Source organism: Oncorhynchus masou, chromosome 12 (genome assembly GCF_036934945.1).
Source record: "Oncorhynchus masou masou isolate Uvic2021 chromosome 12, UVic_Omas_1.1, whole genome shotgun sequence".
Lineage (NCBI taxonomy): Eukaryota > Metazoa > Chordata > Actinopteri > Salmoniformes > Salmonidae > Oncorhynchus > Oncorhynchus masou.
In genome coordinates, this window is record NC_088223.1 from 69731216 (window position 1) to 69746088 (window position 14873).

Below are 14873 nucleotides of genomic sequence, written 5' to 3' on the forward strand. Positions count from 1 at the left end.
GTCGTCACGATTACGCATGTGCCCGCTGCTGCTGACACGACAGAAAACATGGCGCTCGAGGAACCAAATGGAGATTTTCCATATTTACCTTCAGGGGTGGCGGAGGGTAAGATGATGTTTTCCTTCGCTCAATATAATTGATATCCACTTTGGTCTAATATGCATTATTTATTATAGCCAAAACCAAGGGCTACCGCCTTAGCCCATGTGAACAGAGCATAAACAATCCACGCTAGCAATACCTACATCTGCACTATTCTAGCTAGCTATTAGCCATTTGAGCAGCAAGTTCCAAGGTCGATGCAATGCATTAGTGAAGGAATAATGTTACCTAGCAGCTAGCTATTTTCAAATCCACCTTGGCCTTACGAAGGACGCCATTGATTTGTATATACTTTTAGTCTTTATTTCTGTGTCTGAAGTAAATTGGCCAAATCGGTAGCTAGTGCAGTAACGTTAGTACCACTAAGCTAGTTAACGTTCTAACAACAACCACGCATGAAGCAGTACTCTAATTGAAAGGTCCATTGCAGCTGTTACCTCTATCAAAAAAAATCTGGGTAACAACTTAATACCTTACTGTGATATTCTTTCAATTAAAATGGTTAAAAGGAAACCGCTTCTGAGCAATTTGTCAGGCAGAACGGAGGGGGGCTATGCTATTGGCAGAGGTTTAGACTTCTCTTTCTTATTACATGCTGACCACACCGCTTGCGTGCGTGAGCGTTGCAAAATACATTCAAACACGTTATTCAATTAATTTGCGTCTGCGTTGCCAAGCCCTAAAATAGAAATGAGTTCTATTTGTGACTCTTAACACGGTGCAAGTCCTGCCTCTCCCACTCCTCACTGTTTATAGAAGCAGATACCCACATGCCATCTTCTCATTGGTTATACCTACATGGGTGAATGAAAGATGAAAGTTTGGTCAGTCATCGTGGTAACTATAAAAGTTAAATGACAATCGCCCTATAAAGTCCAAAGAAGAAAAAGCATGAAGGATAGCTGACTAGAAACGATAAGGTTGACCGTTTTATGTGTGGATTAATTGTAGGAGTAGAGGAGCTTGTACATTTCAGGTAAAATAACAACTCCATGTTTATACCCCAGAACAAATTAGCTAGCAACAGCAAGCTAGCTAGCTAAATAGGACAAATTAGCTAGCAACTGGAAGCCATCTAGCTAAATTGCCATAAATGTTTAATGCTTTTTGACCTGTCCCCAAATTAATATATTTGGTTGAGTTTGTTTTGATATTTCAACCTGCGTGTCGTGATTGCGTTTGGTGTGCGGGGACAAAATCAATAGGCGCGTGGCCGGTTTGGTACGGGTGATGTCACCATGAAAGGCCAAAACTCCCTCCTACCAAACAGGCAGAAATGTCAGGTGGTCTTTTCAAACAGCTCTTTCACTAAAAGTGCATTATCATTTTCAGTTATTATTCCAACCTCCATGTGAAATGTATATAACAGAGAAATCACTTTTTTGACTGCACTGGGCCTTTTAACTTAGCTGTGAGTGCTTCATCAAAGGCAGAAGAGCATCATAGTGATACCACAGATGGATGGATATATACAGATATTCGATGTCTTCTTTTTTTTAAAGCAATGCTGACATTATTTTTCAGTAAACAAAATGATAAAGGAGAATGGTGACCTTTTTTCTGATGCCCTGTGCAAAATCTGCAGTGCTGTCCTGAATTCTGACTCCCAGAAACTTGCACATTATCAGGTCGGTGATCCCACTTGAGTTCGATATTTATTCACGGTCATCTTCTTGACCACTATACAGAGCAGCATCTGATGTTTTCATTCTTACATTCGGTCATTCTTTTCAGAGCAAAAAGCATGCCAACAAAGTGAGACGCTACATGAGCATCCACAAAGAAGAGGAGCCCACCATCAAAAGGTTCAAGTCGCCTTCGGGAGACAGTGTAAGTTTATTTCTCAGCTAGACATTTAGATTATTATTATTTTTTTTGTAATTGAGCAGACACTCTTATCCAGAGCGACTTACAGTAGTGAGTGCATTCATTTTCCTACTGGTTCCCCATGGAAATCAAACCCACATCCCTGGCGTTGCAAGCGCCATGCTCTACCAACTGAGCCAGATGGGACCAGCTAGAAAAGGTTTTATCCTGCCCTGCCCAGTATAAATAGACAGCGTTCATGGATAGAGCGCCCTTAACCTTTTTGTGTCCTCTGTTGTTGTACTTTGCTGTATCCCACCCATCTCCAGGCCAGCAGTAATGGCGAGACGGACCGCTCCAAAGCCTGTCATATATGTAACATGACATTCTCCTCTCCGGTGGTGGCTGAGTCCCACTACCAGGGCAAGGTGCACACCAAGAACCTGAGACTGAAGACCTTTGGCAACCAGACCCCAGGTAATGGGCCATCGACACTTATGGCCATATATGAGAAAAGCCTGTTTTAAATTTTCCACCCCATCTGCACGCATTTCCTTTTTCTCCTCATTCTGTGTTATTCTTCTGTCGCATACCTGTATTTGTTAAATGTGTAAAAATATAACTTCAACCCCCCCCTTTCCTGTTTGATGAACGTTTCATATCCTGCCTCCAACCTCCCCAGTAGCACTACCTCAGGCTGTGGCCCCAGTGGTGAAAAAGAAGAAGAAGAAGAAGGAGGCTCAATCAGAGGAGGCTGGCAACGTGGCATCGTCAGGCCCGGCCGAGGACGACCAGGGCAACTTCTGTTCCATCTGCCATGCCTCGTTCAACAACCCCCTCATGGCCAAGCAGCACTACGAAGGCAAGAAGCATAAAAAACAGCTGACCCAGCAGAAGCTTATGGAGACCTATGGGCCATCCACTGCCTCAGGTAGGACAGCCTCATGTGGCCAGGCTTTTCTCTTTTTGTAAGCCTAGAGGAGTTCTCCTTAGGAAGACTATAAAAATGGGTGGAGTCGAGATGGAAATATTTATATACACAGAATATACCAAACATTAGGAACACCTTTCTTCTAATTTGGGTTGAGGAATAGCCTATGCATTGTTGATTCCTGCTATGAATGTATCTGCAGGTCTGTTTTGCTGTCTGCTGCTGTGAGCGAGCCACTCTCTCTCCCCACTGTGCATGGAGGAGAGAGAGATGCGTTATGAGAAGCAGAAGCATTTGACATTGCTCAAAATGCAATTGCGGGAGAGACCGTTTTCAACGCAACTATAGTTTATTTCTCACCTCTTAATATTTTGTTAATTGCACCACTTTACAACCGAAGTAAGCTGTAGTATGGTTTTGATTCGCTCGTGGAGCAAAGCGCACCAATTACAGTGACTAGCACTACATCAAGTGGCCTAGTCCAAATGCTGAAAAGTTTTGGTAGGATATTAGCCTACATTTACTGATTAATCAATAAGCCTACATGGTTTATATAGCAACAATATCATATTTAGAGTTAGCTAAGTGTTTTGAGTTCCCACTTCCTCAGGAATAATATAGCCAATAGTTACATATGTCAGAAATTTCTCTGAAGAGCCAAAAATATACACTGCTCAAAAAAATAAAGGGAACACTTAAATAACACTAACTCCAAGTCAATCACACGTCTGTGAAATCAAACTGTCCACTTAGGAAGCAACACTGATTGACAATAAATTTCACATGCCTTTGTGCAAATGGAATAGACAACAGGTGGAAATTATAGGCAATTAGCAAGACACCCCCAATAAAGGAGTGGTTCTGTAGGTGGTGACCACAGACCACTTCTCAGATCCTATGCTTCCTGGCTGATGTTTTGGTCACTTTTGAATGCTGGCGGTGCTTTCACTCTAGTGGTAGCATGAGACTGAGTCTACAACCCACACAAGTGGCTCAGGTAGTGCAGCTCATCCAGGATGGAACATCAATGCGAGCTGTGGCAAGTACTTCCGGCGCCGACAGAGATGGCCGCCTCGCTTCGCGTTCCTAGGAACCTATGCAGTTTTTTGTTTTTTTACGTGTTATTTCTTACATTAGTACCCCAGGTCATCTTAGGTTTCATTACATACAGTCGAGAAGAACTACTGTATATAAGGTCAGCGTCAACTCACCATCAGTACGACCAAGAATATGTTTTTCGCGACGCGGATCCTGTGTTCTGCCTTACAAACAGGACAACGGAATGGATCGCATGCAGCGACCCAAAAAACGACTCCGAAAAAGTGGCGGTCTTCTGGTCAGACTACGGAGACGGGCACACCGTGCACCACTCCCTAGCATTCTTCTTGCCAATGTCCAGTCTCTTGACAACAAGGTTGATGAAATCCGAGCAAGGGTAGCATTCCAGAGGGACATCAGAGACTGTAACGTTCTGTGCTTCACGGAAACATGGCTCACTGGAGAGACTCTATCCGAAGCGGTGCAGCCAACGGGTTTCTCCACGCATCGCACCGACAGAAACAAACACCTTTCTGGTAAGAAGAGGGGTGGGGGTGTATGCCTTATGGCTAACGAGGCATGGTGCGATGAAAGAAACATACAGGAACTCAAATCCTTCTGTTCACCTGATTTAGAATTCCTCACAATCAAATGTAGACCGCATTATCTACCAAGAGAATTCTCTTCGATTATAATCACAGCCGTATATATCCCCTCCCAAGCAGACACATCGATGGCTCTGAACAAACTTTATTTAACTCTTTGCAAACTGGAAACCATTTATCCGGAGGCTGCATTCATTGTTGTTGTGGATTTTAACAAGGCTAATCTGAAAACAAGACTCCCTAAATTTTATCAGCATATCGATTGCGCAACCAGGGGCGGAAAAACCTTGGATCACTGTTACTCTAACTTCCGCGACGCATATAAGGCCCTGCCCCGCCCCCCTTTCGGAAAAGCTGACCACGACTCCATTTTGCTGATACCTGCCTACAGACAAAAGCTTAAAAAAAGAAGCTCCCACGCTGAGGTCTGTCCAACGCTGGTCCGACCAAGCTAACTCCACACTCCAAGACTGCTTCCATCACGTGGACTGGGACATGTTTCGTATTGCGTCAAATAACAACATTGACGAATACGCTGATTCGGTGTGCGAGTTCATTAGAACGTGCGTTGAAGATGTCGTTCCCATAGCAACGATTAAAACATTCCCTAACCAGAAACCTTGGATTGATGGCAGCATTTGCGTGAAACTGAAAGCGTGAACCATTGCTTTCAATCAAGGCAAGGTGTCTGGTAACATGACTGAATACAAACAATGCAGCTATTCCCTCCGCAAGGCTATCAAACAAGCTAAGCGTCAGTACAGAGACAAAGTAGAATCCCAATTGAACGGCTCAGACACGAGGCATGTGGCAGGGTCTACAGTCAATCACGGACTACAGGAAGAAATCCAGCCCAGTCACGGACCAGGATGTCTTGCTCCCAGGCAGACTAAATAACTTTTTTGCCCGCTTTGAGGACAATACAGTGCCACTGACACTGCCTGCAACGGAAAAATGCGGTCGCTCCTTCACTGCAGCCGAGGTGAGTAAAACATTTAAACGTGTTAACCCTCGCAAGGCTGCACGCCCAGACGGCATCCCCAGCCGCGCCCTCAGAGCATGCGCAGACCAGCTGGCTGGTGTGTTTACGGACATATTCAATCAATCCCTATACCAGTCTGCTGTTCCCACATGCTTCAAGAGGGCCACCATTGTTCCTGTTCCCAAGAAAGCTAAGGTAACTGAGCTAAACGACTACCGCCCCGTAGCACTCACTTCCGTCATCATGAAGTGCTTTGAGAGACTAGTCAAGGACCATATCACCTCCACCCTACCTGACACCCTAGACCCACTCCAATTTGCTTACCGCTCAAATAGGTCCACAGACGATGCAACCTCAACCACACTGCACACTGCCCTAACCCATCTGGACAAGAGGAATACCTATGTGAGAATGCTGTTCATCGACTACAGCTCGGCATTCAACACCATAGTACCCTCCAAGCTCGTCATCAAGCTCGAGACCCTGGGTCTCGACCCCGCCCTGTGCAACTGGGTACTGGACTTCCTGACGGGCCGCCCCCAGGTGGTGAGGGTAGGTAACAACATCTCCTGACGTCCACAGGCGGGGGTTGTGCTTACAGGCCAACACCGTGCAGGACATTTGGCATTTGCCAGAGAACACCAAGATTGTCAAATTCGCCACTGGCGCCCTGTGTTCTTCACAGATGAAAGCAGGTTCACACTGAGCACATGTGACAGACGTGACAGTCTGGAGACGCCGTGGAGAAGGTTCTGCTGCCTGCAACATCCTCCAGCATGACCGGTTTGGCGGTGTGTCAGTCATGGTGTGGGGTGGCATTTCTTTGGGGGGCCGCACAGCCCTCCATGTGCTCGCCAGAGGTAGCCTGACTGCCATTAGGTACCGAGATGAGATCCTCAGACCCCTTGTGAGACCATATGCTGGTGCGGTTGGCCCTGGGTTCCTCCTAATGCAAGACAATGCTCGACCTCATGTTGCTGGAGTGTCAGCAGTTCCTGCAAGAGGAATGCATTGATGCTATGGACTGGCCCGCCCGTTCCCCAGACCTGAATCCAATTGAGCACATCTGGGACATCATGTCTCGCTCCATCCACCAACGCCACGTTGCACCACAGAGTGTCCAGGAGTTGGCGGATGCTTTAGTCCAGGTGTGGCAGGAGATCCCTCAGGAGACCATCCGCCACCTCATCAGGAGCATTCCCAGGTGTTGTAGGGAGGTCATACAGGCATGTGGAGGCCACACACACTACTGAGCCTCATTTTGACTTGTTTTAAGGACATTACATCAAAGTTGGATCAGCCTGTGGTGTGGTTTTCCACTTTAATTTTGAGTGTGACTCCAAATCCAGACCTCCATGGGTTGATAAATTTGATTTCCATTGATAATTTGTGATTTTGTTTTCAGCACATTCAACTATGTAAAGAAAAAAGTATTTAATAAGAATATTTCATTCATTCAGATCTAGGTTGTTTTTATTGTTCCGTTTATTTTTTTGAGCAGTGTATATTAATTAGAGGTCGACCGACTGATTTTTTTAAAAAACGATTATTGGAGGACCAAAAAAAAGCTGATAGTGATTAATCAGCCAATTTGATATATATTTGTAATAATGGCAATACTGAATGAACACTTAACTTAATATAATACATCTATTTAGTCTCAAATAAATAATGAAACATGTTAAATTTGATTTAAATAATGCAAAAACAGTGTTGGAGAAGAAAGTAAAAGTGCAATATGTGTCGTGTAAAAAAAGCTAACGTTTTAAGTTCCTTGCTCAGAACATGAGAACATATGAATGCTGGTAGTTCAATATTCCCAGTTAAGAAGTTTTAGGTTGTTGTTATTATAGGAATCATGACGCGTCGACTATTTCTCTCTATACCGTTTTTTATTTGACCATCCTACGGATCCTTGACTTCGGCGATGTCATTTACAAAATAGCCTCCAACACTGTACTCAACTAATTGTATGCAGTCTATCAGTGCCATCCATTTTGTCACCAAAGCCCCATATACTACCCACCACTGCAACCTGTATGATCTCCTTGGCTGGCCCTTGCTTCATATTCGTTGCCAAACCCACTGGCTCCAGGTCATTTTCAAGTCTCTGCTAGGTAAAGCCCCGCCTTATCTTAGCTCACTGGCCACCATAGCAGCACCCACCCATAGCACGCGCTCCAGCAGTTATATCTCGCTGGTCACTCCCAAAACCAATTCTTCCTTTGGCCGCCTCTCCTTCCAGTTCTCTGCTGCCAATGACTGGAACGAACTGCAAAAATCTCTGAAGCTGGAGACTCTTACCTCCCCCACTAGATTTATACTCACAGAACACTGCACCTGTACATGGCTCATCTGTAAATAGTCCATCCAATCTACCTCATCCCCATACTGTATTTATTTATCTTGCTCCTTTGCACCCCAGTATCTCTACTTGCACATTCATCTTCTGCACATCCTACCATTCCAGTGTTTAATTGCTATATTGTAATTACTTTGCCACCATGGCCTATTTATTGCCTTACCTCTCTTATCCTACCTCATTTGCACATGCTGTATATAGATTGTTCTACTGTATTATTGATTGCATGTTTGTTTATTCCATGTGTAACTCTGTTGTTGTATGTGTCGAACTGCTTTGCTTTATCTTGGCCAGGTCGCAGTTGCAAATGAGAACTTGTTCTCAACTAGCCTACCTGGTTAAATAAAGGTGAAATAAATATAATTCGTATACCTTTTGACTATTGGATGTTCTTATAGGCACTTTAGTATTGCCAGGCAAATCTGGCGAGTTGATAGGCTTGAAGTCATAAACAGCGCTGTGCTTCAATCATTTCTAAGAGCTGCTGGCAAAACGCCGTAAAGTGCTGTTTCAAGGAATGCTTATGAGCCTGCTGCTGCCTACCACGGCTCAGTCAGACTGCTCTATCAAATCAGAGACTTAATTATAATAAACACAGAAATACGAGCCTTCGGTCATTAATATGGTCAAATCCGGAAACTATAACTTTGAAAACAAAACGTTTATTCTTTCACTGAAATACACAACTGTTCTGTATTTTATTGAACGGGTGGCAATCATAAGTCTAAAGTATAAATAATACTGTTACATTGCACGACCTTCAATGTTATGTCATAACTATGTAAAATTCTGGCAAATTGAATTATGATCTTCACACAGTTCGCAACGAGCCAGGCGGCCCAAACTGCTGCATATACACTGACTCTGTTTGCACTGAACGCAAGAGAAGTGACACAATTTCCCTAGTTTATATTGTCTGTTAACATACATTTCTTCTAACTAAATATGCATGTTTAAAAATCTATACTTCTGTGTGTTGATTTTAAGAAAGGTATTGATGTTTATGGTTAAGGACATTTTTGAAACGATTGCTTTTTTTTCACGAATGCGCTTTTGTTAAATCATCACCCGTTTGGCGAAGTTGAAGTAGGCTGATTCGGTGATAAAATAACAGGCACCGCATTGATTATGCAACGCAGGATAAGCTACTTAACTACACATAGTTGATGATATTACTAGGTTAACTAGTGATTTATGTAAATGTTTTTAAAGTTTTTTTTATATAAGATAAGTTAATGCTAGCTAGAAACTTATCTTGGCTCCTTGCAGCCACAGGGTCCTTTTGCCGCTGCACTCGCATAACAGGTGGTCAGCCTGCCACACAGTTTCCTCGTGGATTGCAATATGATCAGCGTCCAAAAAGGCCAATTACCGATTTGTTATGAAAACTTGAAATCGGCCCTAATTAATCGGCCATTTTTTATTTATTTTTTATTTTACCGTTATTTAACTAGGCAAGTCAGTTAAGAACAAATTCTTATTTTCAATGACGGCCTAGGAACAGTGGGTTAACTGCCTGTTCAGGGGCAGAACGACAGATTTGTATCTTGTCAGCTCGGGGGTTTGAACTTGCAACCTTCCTGTAGCTAGTCCAACGCTCTATTCACTAGGCTACCCTACCCTGCCATATATATGACCAGTATGTTAGCAGGCATAAAAGAAACGCCTGAAACTAAGTTTTATGTTTGGTAAGACCAGACAGCCATGGACACCCAACCTGTGGAAGGAAAAGCCCATGGTTTAGAACTTTGCATATGGTTGAGGCCATTCTTTCTAACAAGTGTTAATACGTGTCTCTGGACTGTAATATACGGTAGGAGCCAGACAGTACGGGCAAATCAATTGTGTGCCAATGCAGTATTGGGTCATTGCATGAAGGTTTTATGTGTCTAAAATGTAGTTCCTTGCCAACTAGTCCCTTCTGTGTCTCCAGCTTCCACAGTAAAGGGCTACCCATGTACTGTATGCAACATCGAACTGAACTCTGTGGAACAGTATCAGGCACACATCAGTGGCTCCAAACATAAGAACCAGTATGTATCTCTCTCTCTCTCTCTCTCTCTCTCTCTCCAATCTCCAGTGAGCCAGTATAAACAACAACCACTGCATGCGCACACCAGTGTATACCCCACTATTTGCCAAGATAGTTTGTTTTGATTCCTAACAGCAGTTAACATATGCAGAAAATACCTGTTACTGACTATTTTGTTTCTATGTTTAGTGGCTTTGTTCTAATCAATTTCAATATTTTTTTCCCAGCGTCAGAGGGAAGAAAGCGAGCAGCCCGATGTTCATCGACCCATCGGAAAACAAGTACACAGCAGAAAACCAGCAGTCAGAGTACCAGTATACACCTGAAGCCGAACCAGTACAGGAGGACTGGGGTGCTTTCAGCCAAGATTACGAGTGACGAGCCTCCCAGTACCCCCCCACCAACACCACAGTTCCCTCAGCTACGGCCAGAAGGATCACCTGACCAGGAAAAGCTCTAGGTCCTTGTTTCAATACAGGTTACAACTAGGATCCAGAGTTTTCTTTTTTTCTGTTCATGTCAGGAAAAATCCCTGGACAGAGGGCAGCCTATATGTGGTGGTCTTTCTGTGGTGTTGTATCTGCCTCATGGATGAATCTCAACTCCAGCTCTATATCATTCTGTCAACTCCATGTCTAAATCCCAGTACATATTCACTACCGGTCAAAAGTTTTAGAGCACCTACTCATTCAAGGGGTTTTCTTTATTTGTACTCTTTCTACATTGTAGAATAATACTGAAGACATCAAAACTATGAAATAACACATGGAATCATGTAGTAACCAAAAAAGTGTTAAATCAAACAATATTTTTTTATTGAGATTCTTCAAATATCCACCGTTTGCCTTGATGACAGCTTTGCACACTCTTGGAATTCAATCAACCAGCTTCACCTGGAATGCTTTGACAACAGTCTTGAAGGAGTTCCCACATATGCTGAGCAGTTGTTGGCTGCTTTTCCTTCACTCTGTGGTCTGACTATTCTTCCTAAACCATCTCAATTTGGTTGAGGTTGGGAGATTGTGGAGGCCAGGTCATCTGATGCAGCACTCCATCACTCTCCTTCTTGGTCAAATAGCCCTTACACAGCCTGGAGATGCGTCTTTAGCCCTTACACAGCCTGGAGATGCGTCTTTAGCCCTTACACAGCCTGGAGATGCGTCTTTAGCCCTTACACAGCCTGGAGATGCGTCTTTAGCCCTTACACAGCCTGGAGATGCGTCTTTAGCCCTTACACAGCCTGGAGATGAGTCTTTAGCCCTTACACAGCCATAATGCGTCTGCGGTTGGAATCTAAAATTTGGAATCCAGTCCAAAGGACAGATTTCTACCGGTCGAATGCCCGTTGCTCGTGTTTCTTGGCCCAAGCAAGTCTCTTCTTGTTGGTGTCCTTTAGTCCTGGTTTCTTTGCAGCAATTTGACCATGAAGGCCTGATTTCACGCATTCTCCTCTGAACAGTTGATGTCTGTTACTTGAACTCTGTGAAGCATTTATTTGGGCTGCAATTTCTGAGGCTGGTAACTAATGAACTTCTCCTCTGCGGCAGAGGTAACTCTGGGTCTCCCTTTCCTGTGGCAGTCCTCATGAGAGCGAGTTTCATCATAGCGCTTGATGATTTTTGTAACTGCACAAGTTCTTAATGTTCTGTATTGACTGACCTTCATGTCTGAAATTAATGATGTTCTGTCGTTTCTCTTTGCTTATTTGAGCTGTTCTTGCCATAATATGGATTTAGTAAATCCTCTGTATACCACCCCTACCTTGCCATAACACAATTGATTGGCTCAAATGCATTAGAAATTCCACAAATTAACTTTTAACAAGGCACACCTGTTAATTGAAATGCATTCCATGTGACTACCTCATGAAGCTGGTTGAGAGAATGCCAAGAGTGTGCATAGCTGTCATCAAGGCAAAGGGTGGCTGCTTTGAAGAATCTCCAATTTGTTTTTGGTTATTACATGATTCCATATGTGTTATTTCATAGTTTTGATGTCTTCACTATTATTCTACAATATAGAAAAACCCTTGAATGAGTAGGTGTTCATAAACTTTGGACTAGCAGTGTGTGTTGGTTGTGTTTCTAGTCGGTCAGACCAGAGAGGAATAGAGGCTCCTGGACATGTTCTCTCATTCTGTTCAGTTCAAAATGATGTCATAAATATTTAAAATTCCAGACAATACAGTACAATGATATGACTGTGGTCAGAATTTCCCTGGATGTTCCTTTCGTTTGTGCGAGGGACTTGCAGTTGTGTTCTGGTTCTGTGTGAAATTGTTGTTTGTTTTTTACCATCTTTTTTCCATTTAGGCCTCTAATCCTTGTCCCCCCCAACACTCGTTCTTTTGATCCCTCTTTTTAAACGTTTCTCTTCGACTGGCTGAAGAGAAACTCCAACATATCCTGTACAGAAAGTTATTTCTAGAATTGTTACTCGTTCTATTAATTATATTTCTTTCGGTTTGCTGTTAGCAACATGGAGAGTGACTTGGGATCTGTTTATACAGGAAGCACAATTCTGATATTTTTCCACTAGTCCTTTGACCAACCAGAATGCTATTTTGACAAAATATCAGAATACTTCTGCTTGTGTAAATGCGTCCTTGGAAGTTTTTTTTATGTTACATTTTCTGCACCCACCAACCTCTGTGAGAACCTAGATTGATGTTTATTTTAAGTAAAAGACTGGCAGATAAGCACATCCTATAATTGTTTTATTATATGCACATGGGCTTGTATCAGTTTACAAACTGCGCTGTCATACCAACAATATGCCGCAGCAGAGAAGTAATGTCATATTCTAACTGTGCTTTTTATTAGGAATGCGCTGTCGGTACCAGGACTTAAAAATCTATGTATTTGTGTTTTGGTCACACAGGAAAAAGGAAATGAAACAACTTACGTACAATGTGACATATACCTTTACTAGACATCTGCTGTGCTATGTCATAGTTGTAGAATTCATGCAATAATGTTTTATTCTGTAGTTGTCCTTCTGTGCTGGTTGGGCCAGGAAAGATTGTCAGAATGTTGGTCAACATTTTGTGAGTCTGGTGGAGTGGATTTGTCTGATGTGATTGTGAAGATCTGAGATTGTTTCTTCGGTGGTGAAACTAAAATAAGCTATTTCAAAGGCTGTGTTTTGACTAGTTAGTGCTGATACTGATCTATGTTTTTGCATTTATTGAAAATACAAAATATCTACTTGGACATGGTTCATAGACTGCCTGTATCAGATAAGTGAGGGATTGATTGTGCAGTGCATTCGTTACTGACAGATGGTAAAGGATCATAGATTTGTACTTTATTTACTCTTTCAAATGAAAGGGTGATATATGGATCTATAAAGGCATTAATACATGTTTTGATAAGGACCCATCCCCAAGTATTTAATTTGTGACTAGTTGTTTTGGTTATTTGCAATTTTGGCATGTCTTAAGAATAGTTTGTTTTTTAGCATCAGACATGACAAATTGCATATTTTAGTATTGAATGTGTGGCCCAGCCTTTGGCTGAAGAAATGTTGCATTGATTTTGGATGTAATTCATTCGAGGGCTTCTAAATAAATACATTAAAACAAACACAAAGTGTTGTAAATTGAGATTTATTATCAATATAAACTATGTAGTGCTAGAGAACATATCTAGGTAAAATGTTTGAACAAAAGTCAGATTTCCTGTATTTTTATTCTTAATTATTCTATTTACTCAGTGTTCCTTTCACCCAAATGTTTTTGCTCCTCAATCACATTACTTTACATTTGAATTTGGGACTTTTTATGGGCTTGCCACTGTATGGCGCACTTACTCCTTTCTAGCCTGAGCCATAGAGCAAGCCAGTGTATCTGTCTCGGAAGCCTCTTGCCAGGGTTGTACATCATACAGACAAGCAAACATCCAGTGAACACTCAAATTATTTCTCAAGAACAGTTCAGCTTTTCAACATGTTCTGTATTGTTATCCCACTATAATTATACACATCTGTTTGTTTCATGTGGTTCTCAACTAAGATTTAACCACATGTCTATTTGGGTGATGGTTTAATGTTTTAGCTCACATTTTATTTGAGGACATTATTTTCTTATGGCTGAATTTTGAGGTGTGTGTATGTGGAGCTCATTTTAAAATGGGCCATCTTGTTTTGAGTGAAGTACACATCGATCAAGCTGGGAGGGAAGTTATTAGCTGACACACAGGCTGCTATTTACTTTATTTCTCCCTTTATTTCTCTCCTGTGCCAAAGAGGTCAATGAGCTTGATTTGGCTTCGGTACAAGTTCCATTCATAAAGTGTCTGTGTGCAGGAGGTATGAGAGTTAAGTCTTTTCATGGATAACTTCTATTTACTGCAATGGGGAGGTGTCCTGGGCCACAATTCATAGAGCTTGGCACTCCTAGGCCTCTGTCAGAGGTGCCACGGTTTATTAACACTGCAGACTCACGTAGACCAGCTCACATCTGGAACAGGCCCCGCACATCCCCCTGTTGTGGAGCAGAAGATAGGATAGCAATGCTGTATGGTTAACTTTTTACATAAACATTAATGAACTGCCTAGTGTGTTTACCCTCGTGCTGTCATTGCGTGTAACTGTGCAGGCCGCCTGATGTTGTCAGGAGGGGAAATGGCCATAACACAACCAGACAGGAGGATTTGTCTTGGTCGGGATGAATGGGCGATTCTTCTTTTGGAACAAAAGATAGCATGATAGCAACCCAAAATATACAGTTGAAATGAATATCTCAAATAAACCATGTACCTTGTCATATACATTGGAGATACTGAATTGAGAAGTTTGGAGGTTGTCAAAATGTATTTTTCAGTGTTATATACTGTATATTGGAGTTTGAGCCTCTATCCTTATATGGTTCTGGGTCCATATTCATAAAGAATCTCATAGTAGGAGTGCTGATCTAGGATTAGGTCCCCCCTGTTTATAGAATCTTATTCAATATTAGTCAAACAGATCCTACATCAGAACTCCTACTCTGATATGCTTTATGAATATGGGCCCT

At 42.4% G+C, this 14873-nt stretch overlaps 1 protein-coding gene and 1 long non-coding RNA gene across 3 annotated transcripts in view; one reads left to right on the plus strand and one right to left on the minus strand.

The window, feature by feature from the left end:
- Positions 1 to 13449, plus strand: LOC135550734 (zinc finger protein 346-like). 2 transcript variants are annotated; one of them, XM_064981809.1, is made up of 7 exons: positions 1 to 106; positions 1628 to 1731; positions 1838 to 1933; positions 2239 to 2386; positions 2592 to 2840; positions 9761 to 9860; positions 10087 to 13449. In XM_064981809.1, the coding sequence occupies exons 1-7, from the start codon at positions 49 to 51 to the stop codon at positions 10235 to 10237; spliced, it is 906 nt and encodes a 301-aa protein (XP_064837881.1). In that variant the 5' UTR covers positions 1 to 48; the 3' UTR covers positions 10238 to 13449. The 2 variants fall into 2 exon arrangements, with proteins under 2 accessions (XP_064837881.1, XP_064837882.1); XM_064981810.1 differs by having other exon boundaries at positions 2595 to 2840.
- LOC135550735 (uncharacterized) overlaps positions 13442 to 14873 on the minus strand; it is a 27047-nt gene continuing 25615 nt past the window's right edge. The window contains exon 3 of the long non-coding RNA XR_010457138.1: positions 13442 to 14342. This is a non-coding gene — a long non-coding RNA (uncharacterized LOC135550735). The remainder of the gene's footprint in view (positions 14343 to 14873) is intronic.